An 11381-nucleotide genomic window follows, 5' to 3' on the forward strand; every position below is an offset into this window, starting at 1 on the left:
TATATATATATATATATATATATATATATATATTTATTTGTGTGGATGTGGCCCACATTATACATAGAGAGCTGCATATCCGGCCCATAATGGTAAATAGGTTGAGAACCACTGCTCTAGGGAGCATTGAAATCTAACCTAGGTTTTCACCTCCCCACCCATCCTTCCCTAATAAATCAGAAGTTTCCCATCTCATAAGAAAATGAGAACTAAACTGCTACTGTCCCGCCTCAAGAAAGTTGGAGAAAGGTCAAATGCCACTCTGTAGACTCTACATCTTTTTAATCCATATTCACCTCTCAAGCAGAAATCTATCCCAGCTATTCAATATACTCTCTAAAAATTTCTTCCCCATCCCATATGCATCTTCAAATGAGATCATTGCCATGTAAAGCCCTCTCTCAAAGTTCAGACAGCTGATGGAACAGAAAAGGATCATATCCCAATGCCAAGTGTTTTCGTCAGATCACTGCACTCTTGTTCTCACACACAATCTCAATCGCTTCAACATTCTAAGGAATATAAGTAGATGTGCTGTTAATTCCCATTAACCTGTGAGGTATGGTCACCCTAGGGGTTCCCCTTCACTGTTCAACATTTTGTCTCTCTTGCCCTGCCTCTTTTCTGCAGCATATCTCAGACTCCTTTCTGCAGCCGTTCCCAACTGCTGGCAGTGTAACTGGTACCTCTCTTTAGATCATCCTAGGTGCAGTCTTCCTGTCTCCAGCACATCTTCTATTGAGAGTGTAAGCACCTCCAATAACCAGGCCCTGAGCTTTGAAGTTACTGTGATTACTGCTGCAGAGCAGTTCAAGGAATCTCACATAGGCAGTATACACAGCACCAGAGTTTTAAAATGTATTGTAAAGATTTAAGGAGAAGAGGGTCTTCACCTCATCAGATTAAAACAAGTAAAGTAAAACCACTGTCTGGAGTTACCAGATATGGATTTGCAGTATAATGTTTTTATTATTAAGTACATGTGCAGGCCAAAAACAGTTCTAAACTTAGAGTAAATAATGTGCAGAAGCTGCCTTTAACTGTAAACGGAGCCAAGTCTCCACACATATAGACCCCACACTTGCTTAAAGTATTCTGAAGTTACAGTTATCTCTCTCAAGCCAGCCAAGACCCAGGTCTCTTAATCAAGGAGCTTTCCCTTTTACTTCAGATGATCCATTATTCTCCTGATTCTGTGTTACCTCCTCCTTACTTCAGAGAAGGAAGACTCCTTCAAACATTAGCCAACCCACCCAGCCACCAAAGGAGAGGCTTTGCCTATTGAATCAACCCACCTGTTGCTTAACACCTATTAAGAGGCTAACAAGATCACAGAGAAGATCATACTTCTCCTTATTGTTGCAGAAAAGGCTTATCAGTTCCTGACACTATCAAGGAAGAACCCATGGCAGTGGGGAAATTGAACAAAACCCCCTCTGTTCCTTCACCAAGATCGGAAAAAGCAAACCAGGAACCAAGAACAACAGGCTGAAAGCAACAGCCCAGCTGTTCTTGACCTCAATTTCAAGCTCCTCAGAAAGGAGAGTGATGTATGGAGGAGTGGTATGTTTTCCAAGTGTCCCTGACTGTAAACAATGTATTCCCTGCCCTTCCCCGTTTTTTTTTTTTTTTTTTTTAAATATTAAAGACGTTTCACTTCTCTCCTCCCCACCCACTAAGGGTAACTTTCCAGCTTGAAGCATGAATCAGCCATTCCTCATGCCACAGTCTTGAATGCAGAGACCTGGAGCTGTATACCCACAGTACTGAAAGTCCAGAGACAAACAGCATGGACAGTTGCCATTTCACATCAAGCAGCTGTCAGCAGGCAGCCAGGATAAATCTGGTTACATGGAAAATATGAACAGCCAGCAGTAATGCAACATGCTTTCTTCAAAACATGGGTTAGGGTGCAGGAAGCACTAATGTCAGTGCTTCAGGTCGGAGGAGGCCTGTAAGCTCTCAGAGCTTCAAAAAAAATTGTTTTAAAAGAGATGCTGTTATTCTAAGAAGTGAATCGTGATGCATTGTCCTCTTTATGCAGCAGAGCAGAATGAGGTGGATAAGGAACCCTGCACTGAAATGTAGAGCTCAGATTCCCTGCAGGTGTTAAGAGTCTTCTCCCCGCATCCTGCAATTTAAGTGTTGCAAAGCTACACTGCAAGGAACTGTTCCTTTCCAGCATGCGTAATACACACACACACACACACACACACACCCTGTCCAATACAAGTAGGCTAAGGGGACTACTCCTGTGCACTGGCAGGTCTGAACATGGTATTAATAATCTGGGGATGTCTAGATTGTGTGTGTGTTTCAAGCAGATTTTGTGAAGTCCTGATAGGTGTGAGAGGCTCTAAAAACACTACTTGAGAGAAAACTCACAATGTAATTATGCTGCATTTATCTATAAACAATATGATCACATCTAAGCAAAAGGAAAAAAAAGGCTGCAAGTTTATTGATTACAGAATAGGGGACTGGGAGTCATGCACTTCCATGAGCATTTTCCCATTTGTAATCTGGGTGTAATACTTCCCTTATCTCACAGGGAGGATACTGTGCAGTTTCATTAACATTTGTTATGCCCTTTGAAATCCCCAGATGCAACGTGTTATGCAAGTGCCAGCTATTATTACTGCTATAAAGATGTTTATCTTTAAAAGCACCTATTCTTTCAATATGAGCCCAATCCTGCAAGCCATTCATGCACAGAAATCCCACTGATTTCAGTGAAAATTCTTCACAAGGAAAGCTTGTAGGATCAGGCCCTACATAATCTTCCAATTAGAAAGTGGTTTATTAATGAATTAAATGCATCGACCATGTCTGTTCTGCAGGTAAACTCCCCATCCTCCACCAGAATAATACATTTCATAACATCTGGCCACTAGTCAAGTGAACAGTATGGATCAGTTCAAACTAAGGCAAGCTACTGTAGTACTTCATGCTGTTGAAGTAACCAGAGGAAGGGGGGGAGTGACAGAACAACATTGCATAGACTAAAAAAAAAAAAAAAAAAAAAAGGATGCAAGTCTGCAGGAGCAGAGGCATTTTTATTGGATAACAGGTAACTAAAAAAACCAAAGGTGAAGGAACAGAGTATTATCAAGAAGAGTAGCAGCACCCTACCAAATCCTCCACACAGAACTTCTAAGACTATCATGTGTTTCCACTAGAGGCAGACTGCTGCATAGCAGACGGACAATACAGGAGAGAAGAAAGTGACAAAGACCCAGGTCTCAGAACATACGCATCGTAACAACTTTGGGGGTTTGGCCTCTGCAATGCGTCCCACTGTACCGTGGGCCAGATTCATCCCTGCTGCAACTCCACTCAGATTAGTGGATGAGATCTGTAACCATAATAAAGCAGCATGAGCTGAGCATTGATCCAAATCAGCCATTTGTAGCAAGGCACATGCTAACGGAGTCCTTAACTGGAACAGAGGTGGTTAGTGTTCATTACACTCAGCTCTTCCCTGCTGCCTCACCATCAGCACCCTCATGGTCATTGACTAATACAAATACATGCACAAGTGCCAGGCCCTCACACACACACACACACACACACACCCCTCACCTCCAAAGTTAGCGAGTCTCCCAAGCCGTGTGACTGGCACCTTCCGCTCTCGGGCCCGTTCACTTAGCTGCATGATTGGAAGAAACAAAAAAAGAAAAAATCCACAGTGAAACTCAGCTAGGAGAGGTTGATGCTACCAAAGAAAATAAGAACAACTTATTTGTTGCTTGAAGACCTACACCATGCTAGAAATCAGCATCCCACAAATCCCACCCTAGGTATTTCTAGGGCACTGATCCCTGTAGCCTCTAGAAGCTCATGTTTTTCCAGGTGAACACAGTGTACCATGCAAATTGTAAACCAAAGCAAACATTAAACATCTCCAGTGGCAAATACTGGGTGAGCCATGGAGAGAAAGCAAGAGGGATTAAAAGGTTTGTGTTCATGTCTAAGTAGACCATATAGCTAACTTGGCCACCCTTTGATCTACGGGACACACACCTTGCATTAGTGAAATTAATCTTCTTGAAAGTTACCAGGTTCATAGCACTATAGACTACCCCTCCAGTTACAGGTGCAGTACAAGCACAAGTGGGTTTACTAAAAGCAGCCCAGTGGGTTAAATGAACTGTGAATCCTGGTAACATCTGGAGTGGGGTTTGGAGAAGGAGAGAGACAGATCAATGATGGCAAATCCTTTCGCTGTGCACTCTCTCATTCCACTATAGTCTGTCCTCCTTCTTTCACATGAGGGCATGGTGACCCAGTCAGCATTTGCAAGATTATGCCACTCTTAGGTATGTTTATACTCTGGGGTGGAAGTTCAAGCTTCCCATATGCTATTCTAATAGTGGGGGCCACCCTGACCTGGAGGGATCACACACTCAGTTCAGAGGAATTCAGCATATACTGCCCACTCAATCTTTCACACCCCTACTGAGACTGCCTACAGCTGTCTGCACCTGCTCCATGTCTCAGTCTGCAAGCCAAGAGTAAATATAGACCCTTAATTATCCTAAGCATGCAATGGCACACGAGGTCCCAGCATGGGGAGTGACAGGTGAGCACCTGTTAATAGAGAACAATTCTAATTTCACGTACACATTTTAACCATCCTCTCACAGAAGATGAATGGGCGGGGGGGAGTGACAGAACAACATTGCATAGACTAAAATTAAAAAAAAAAAAAAGACACCGTCCCCTTTACCACCCACGTAGCAATAAGCCAAATTCGGAGGAGGAGCAGGAGGAGAAGGTGAGGAAGGGTGATTGTGTGGCTAAAGCAGAGGACTGGAAATTAATAAATACATACCATTTGTTTGTGAGGTTTGTGTTCCGGATCGGTTTTGGCCTGCCTGGCTTTATCAATATCTTCAGCTGTTAGCCCACTGACAGAGGAATGGTCCTGGTGAAAAGCCCTGTTTTGCCCAAAAGCAGCAGCAAAAGGATTTCCAGGGTCCCTAAAGCCTCCAAATAGCTTTGCATTCACTTTGGCGGAGAAAGGAATCTGCCCTGGGCTTGCATCTCCAATCTCGCTGACATTTCTAAAAGGTCCGTTTGTGGCGTAGGTGTAAGCTGGACCCTCTGTACCACTACCTTTGTCGGGCTGGCCTGGAGATGAGAAGTCCTTTGTAGTATTTGATGATTCTGGCCCCGAGAAATTGTAATCACTCCCAAAATCCTCACCAAGATCAGTTAAGTTTTCTTGCTGCTTACCCAGATCCTGCAAGTAACATTGGAATGGGTCAGAAACCAGAAATTTAAAAAACCCCACAGGACACTCAAAGACCCTCTTAAATGTGAGTGTAACTAGGTCCTACTGATTTCAAGGGGAGGTACTCTGAGGTATATCCAGTCAATCCCACATCATAGGTACACAGGAAGGTACAAGAATTCTGGAGATCATTTATATGGAACACAGTACTTAGCAACTATAGCGATGGGTGCAATAGACCTGATGACAGAAATGATCTGCTATCTCCCTCCCCCCGGCACCCCCTCACACATCCTTCCATCACTCAAGACTTTAGTTTTTATCCTTCTTGCGCTCTTCCCCATTATTCATAGTTTAGGTATTTTTACACCTTAAACTCTTTCAGAAGTGCTAATTGAACATCTAATTGTAGAGCAGTTTAGCTCAGCCCCACATGGCTGATCCCATAAATAACAGAAAATAGTATTTCTTTAACCAGCCAGCAAGTTATTGTAGTATTGTACATTTCACTGTGAGCATGATTATTTTGTGCTTAAAGCAAGGGTGTGACCTCACAGCTAAGCTCAATGTGAGGTGTTGCCAGGAAAAGTTTTCCAACCTAGCTCTGCCAACACACTTGGGTCCTTACTTGTGATACCTGCCTTGCTATTCCAGATATCTGCGAATACCGCAAAGTGATTGGCAGTATCAAAGCAAGAAACAAAGCATTAACTCAATGAACTGTCTAGTGCCCCTGGGACTCCAGTTACCTGCCTCAGCCATAAATTGACCCTGTTGCTGAGAACTGTAACCAAATCAATGTTTTAATTCTTATACAGTCAGGCAGACATCAGCATATTCTAGGCTCTTTCCCAAATGCTAATTATTTTTCCCCCATTTGAGGAAGAAATGCAGGCCACAGCCCTTCCTGTTATTCAGGCAGGTCTCGTGTAATTCCCAGCACCAACATTACTGAGGGAGGAAAAAATCTTTAATCAGTGCGGCAGCAGCAGCCACCTCCCACCAGGGTATGAAGAGAGCAAATTTCTTCTCTTCATACTTAATAAGAATTATCTTAAGTCTTAAATGGTCAATATTTGGCAAGGGCTGCAAGGGATGGAGATAGTTTCATTTACTGCAGAAGGTTCTTTTTTCCATCTAGTAATATACATTCTTTCCTGCCAAAGCTGATCAGAACACAAAAGTACTGTCATATTAGACCCTGGGACCAGAGAGATCGAAGAAGAGTTTTAAAATAAATATTGTAAACCTGGGATGGCAAAAGGAAAACGAAGATTAAGGTAACGGCAGCCAAAAAGTTATCACCACAAGCACCGACAACCAGATACACTTAGGGGGCTCTGCAGGTCACCAAAATCATGGCAAACTTCAACTAAAAAAAGACAGATTCATAAGATTTTAAGGCCAGAAGGGACCATTATTATGAATGATCATGTAGCCAGGTGTCCTGTATAATGCAGGCCATAGAATCTCATCCAGTAATTAAAGCATTAAGCCCATAACTTGTGTTTCAGCTATAGCATCTCTTTTAGAAAGACATGCAAGTTTTGATTTAAAGACTCATGTCCTCCCAGGGCACTAAGCACCAGATTTTCAAGAGATGTCAACACCCTGGGTGTGGAGCACTTTTGTAAGTCTGGCCATAAGGATCACAATAGGAGCTCCTGAGCGCTTCTGAAAATCTGGCCTTTACTTAGGTTCCTATATGGGAAAAGGATTCCTTTGAAATTCCAGCTCAATTGTGGGCACTGAACACTTGAAAATCTGGCCCTGAGTTCTTCAGAAAATACTACCTGCGCCAAGGGGTATGGCAGAAGAGTTGCAAAGCAGCAGAATTCCACAGAGGAAACAAGAACTGGCTAAGTGCAAAGGTAGAAAAAATTCACCTTATACAAGTCCATTCTCACAGCCAAATGAGAGAGGTAATCTTTAGCAACCAAAGTTTGTAAATATCTAAGCTGCTGACCTTCCCTTTTCAATCTTAGTCAGACCTTAACTTTTGACAAGAAAGCTTTTGGTCCATAACCGGGATTCCCAGGCATTACCACAATACAAATAAGTTATCTGGAGGGACAAAAAATTCCTACTGGATATTTATCCTACTGGAGAACAAGATCTCCCATTCGCTTTGTGTTTTCATACCACAGTCTCAGGAAAGAGTCCTCCAAACCTTAAATCCTCAGCCTCAGCTCATGACACTTTCCTGGGGAAAACAAAAACGCAGCCATGAACAGTAGGCCTCCCAGGTATGTCTTCGCACTTGGAACACACCATGCTGCCCTTTTGTGCTTGCATCTCAGTACGAGAGCATTGTTCTCAAAGCACTTCAGAGTGCACGACTCATCCATATGCCAATCCCTTCACCTGTGCACAGAAACAGGAAGATGTGTGCCCATTCCATTCACCCAACGAAAGACAGGTATCCAAGCACTCTGGTTTGGTTGTGCGTGAGTCACTCAAAGATGCTGTATTTCAAGAATACTGAAGAATGAGGTTAAAAAAAAGATCCTACAGTTTGGGTGGGGAAATCACTATTTTGACAATGTTGATTTAAGATAATTTTTTTCAATATTCTAGGAGCTATCACCTGAATTTTCCATGGTTTAGTATTAACAATTCATGCCTCAGAATACCAGCAGACCTTGTCTATGGTCTCAGCATCCTGCAGCAGCTGGAAGGACCCTATGTTACTCCTAGGGGAATTCTGTGCAGAATTTATGTCCCCCTTCTTTCCTTCCCGGCAGAAAAATAATTTTGATGGGGAAGCAAAGGGAAGCCACGAGAGTGGTCATGCAACCCTCCACAGCAGTATGTTTTGGGTGCCCAGGGCAGCCGGCAGAGAGGCAAATCACTGTGGGGCAGGAGTCAGGACTAGGGAAGACCCAGCTGGTGGCTCCTACCCTGTGCCGGGCTCAGCTGCTAGTCGTGGCTAGGGAGGATGGGACTTCCTCATCCCCTGCATAGCATCCGGGACAAAGTCAAACCCACCACACAGTGTTCTCCCACCTCTGTGCAGCCAGTGGCCTGTGCTACCCAATGCCATGCTGGAGCCTCCACATTTATTTGAGAAATAAAATTTGCAGAATTTTAAAATATTGTGCGCAGAATTTTTAATTTTTTTGGCACAGAATGCCCTCAGGAGTACTATGTGCAGAGACCCACCCATTACCTCTTAGACAGACGACCCCTTTCACAGACAAGCAATGTACAACCTGTGAGAGAAAGAAGCCTTCGCCCTGGGAAATGGCGAACGCATACAAAGTCTTCCTTACCTGCATCTTTCCCATGGCAGCACTGAATTGCTCTTCAACAGTGGTCTGAAAGGTCCTTGCAACGATAACTGCATCACCACCAACAACTCCTTGCCGCAGCTGTCCTACTTGGGTTTCTATGATGGCCTTACTGAGCTTAGCCAAGCCTCTGATCAGCATGATGGCATCACCTGCCATGACTGACCCTTCAGAGCTGAAAAACACAATAGAGAATCATGGAATACAGCAACAGTAAGTAGTTGAAGACTTTCTCTTATCAAACTGCTCATGAGAGTCCTGTGCTTCCCTGCAGAAAATGGCAGGGAAGCAAAGGGAAGCTGGGGGTTTGGAGGGGAGATGTGATTATGGGCACAGTGTTGGGGAGGAATTGCCCCCCAAAAAACACAGGCCAGGCATGGGGGGCACATAGGGTTGGTTACATGCCCCACACATTCCCCATTTCTGCAAGCATAGAGCTGCCCAGCTGAAGGAGGCTGCCTCTGAATCTGCAGCTGGGTCCTAATGCCAGTTGTGCTCCCCTTCTGTGCGCCTTTCTGTTTTCTGTGCAACAGTGAGTGCCTGTGGTGCGGCTGGGTGGGGGTGGGGGAGGGGGAAATGAGGGAAGAAGGGGTGATAGGGTGGGGGGGAAAGGCAGTTGGGAAGGAAGGGGGAGGAATAAGGCAGGGGGAGGGGAATGAGGGAGTGAGGGGAGGGAGATGCAGAAGAAAAGGAAACAGGGGAATCATGGGGGGAAGCAGGACCCCGGCATGCGGCATCCCCTCAGCAGCAGCTGGGGCTCCCCTGTTAAGCAGACCCATCAAACCCTCATCCTGACAAGCCCCATCTCCCTACACCTGGACCTCTCTGATGAGCCCCTCCACACCCAAACCCCCACTCGAAGCCCCATTCCCCCAGCACCCAGACCCCCCACTGAGTCTCCCAGACCCAGACCTCCCCTGCTGAGCCACAACCACCTTCACCTGGATCCCCTGCAGAGACCCACTGCACCTGCACCCAGAACCCCCAATGAGCCCCTGTGCATCCAGATCTCCCACTGAGCCGCCCACACCCGGAAACCTCTCACCCCACACGTGGATCCCCACCCACACTGAGCCCTCCATACTTGGATCTTGCTGGGCTGAGCCTGCCGCGAACACCTGGTGCACCTGGCATGGAGGGGCAGGCCCAGCCCTTGCACTGGGTCAGGGTCAGGTGCAGTCTCACTGCCAAGTCCCTGTACTGGGAGAGGTGGGGGCTTCAGGGTGATCTCCTACCTCAATGCAGTCAGTGGCTTGTGCTCCCCACTGCCATGCTGGAGCCACATTTATTTATTGACAAATAAAATTTGTAGAATTTTGCAGAATTTTAAAATATCGTGTGCATAATTTTTGGTACATAATTTTTAATATTTTGGTGCATAATTCCCTCAGGAATAAATTGCCCTCCGCCCCCTTTGGGCAACTGCTTATCTTAGGAATCTCCGCTTAGAGATCCTATAGCTAATTGGCCAACCTGAATGCCAGCCAGAAAGAAGCCCTGTTCCTACAAATGTGCACAAAGGACACTATTTCAGGACTCGCATACCTTCAGGTTAATACAGAACTGTTCTAGGGAAGGCAGAGTTAGGTAAAGCCAATAAATTTAGGCATATGGTCCCACTTCCCTTCCTACTCTATGCACACAAGCATCAGTGTATGTGTTTGACATCTGATTATCAAGGTTTGAAAGATTTCCTTAATATCTTCACCCAGACTAGCAGGAGGTAGAGTACCTGTAACTGCCATGCTTTCTCATTTGCATACCCACCACACCCATGCCTTATTAATTTACATGGACACATCTTCACTCCCCCACCAGTAAGTAAACCCTGACACTGCACTCTAGTTAGTTAATTCTGTCCCGCCAAAAATAGTATTCCTAGCCCCCGTTGCACCCCATGCACCCCAGTGGGTCAATTCTCGGCTCTCACAGACACACGAAGTTAGACTTGTTCTCAGCTGTCCCCCTCCAACCATCTGCAAGAAGTGAATTCTAGGAGTTGCTGCACCACCTCCTGGTCATGAAAGAGGTACCCAGCTACAACTTTCCATGTGGGCCACTCTGCTGCTCCCTTTTCTTAAATGAGAAGCATGGTTGCACTGCTCTGTTTCCCTTCTCTCCCCACCCATACTAGGAGCAGCACTCCTGCCTCTCTTCCCCCCCCCCCCCCCCCAAAACTAGTGGCACTTAACCATTCTGCTGTTTTCCTCCCCCTTCCTAAGTAGGGGCCAGCAGGCTCCGCAACCATGCTCACCTGGACGAAGTTTCCACTCACTTCTTTTTAGGTGACAAATCTAAGGAACTCTCCCAGATTGAGGTGTCATTAGAGGAGGTTTTGGAACAAAACGATAAACTAAACAGTAATAAGTCATCAGGACCAGATGGCATTCACCCAAGAGTTCTGAAGGAACTCAAATGTGAGATTGTAGAACTACTAACTGTAATTTGTAACCTATCATTTAAATCAGCTTCTGTACCAAATGACTGGAGAATAGCTAATGCAGGGATTGGCAACCTATGGCACACGTGCCAAAGATGGCACGCGAGCCGAGTTTTAATGGCATGCTGGAGCCTGCCGGGACTCCAGCGTGCCATTAAAAATCCTGCCCAGCCCGGCCCACTCTCCTCTGCCCTCCACTCCCCCCGCGGGGGCAGGGAGCAGAAGCATAGCCGTGCGCACGGGGTGGGCAAATGGCCCCACTCTCCCGGCACGGCAAGCCGCGGGGTCCGCACTCCTGGGCTGGAGCGCCGGGCAGAGCGCAGCAAGCTGCCGGCCCCTCCCCCGCCTTCTCCCCTCCCCTGGAGCCCTGCCGCCGCACGCACAGCGCTCTGGGGGTCGGGGCTACGCGCTCCCG

The 11381-nt window shown here is 45.9% G+C and overlaps 1 protein-coding gene across 1 annotated transcript in view; it reads right to left on the minus strand.

Moving 5' to 3' along the window:
* Positions 1–11381, minus strand: part of COQ8A (coenzyme Q8A) — a 73462-nt gene that overhangs the window by 43416 nt on the left and 18665 nt on the right. The window contains exons 2-4 of the mRNA XM_024196761.3: positions 8509–8701; positions 4835–5245; positions 3583–3649 (exon numbers count right to left, since the gene is read on the minus strand). Of these exons, the coding sequence (XP_024052529.1) occupies positions 3583–3649; positions 4835–5245; positions 8509–8685 (655 nt within the window). The 5' untranslated portion in view covers positions 8686–8701. The remainder of the gene's footprint in view (positions 1–3582; positions 3650–4834; positions 5246–8508; positions 8702–11381) is intronic.

Source organism: Terrapene carolina, unplaced genomic scaffold, assembly GCF_002925995.2.
Source record: "Terrapene carolina triunguis isolate 2854851 unplaced genomic scaffold, T_m_triunguis-2.0 Scaffold406, whole genome shotgun sequence".
NCBI lineage: Eukaryota > Metazoa > Chordata > Testudines > Emydidae > Terrapene > Terrapene triunguis.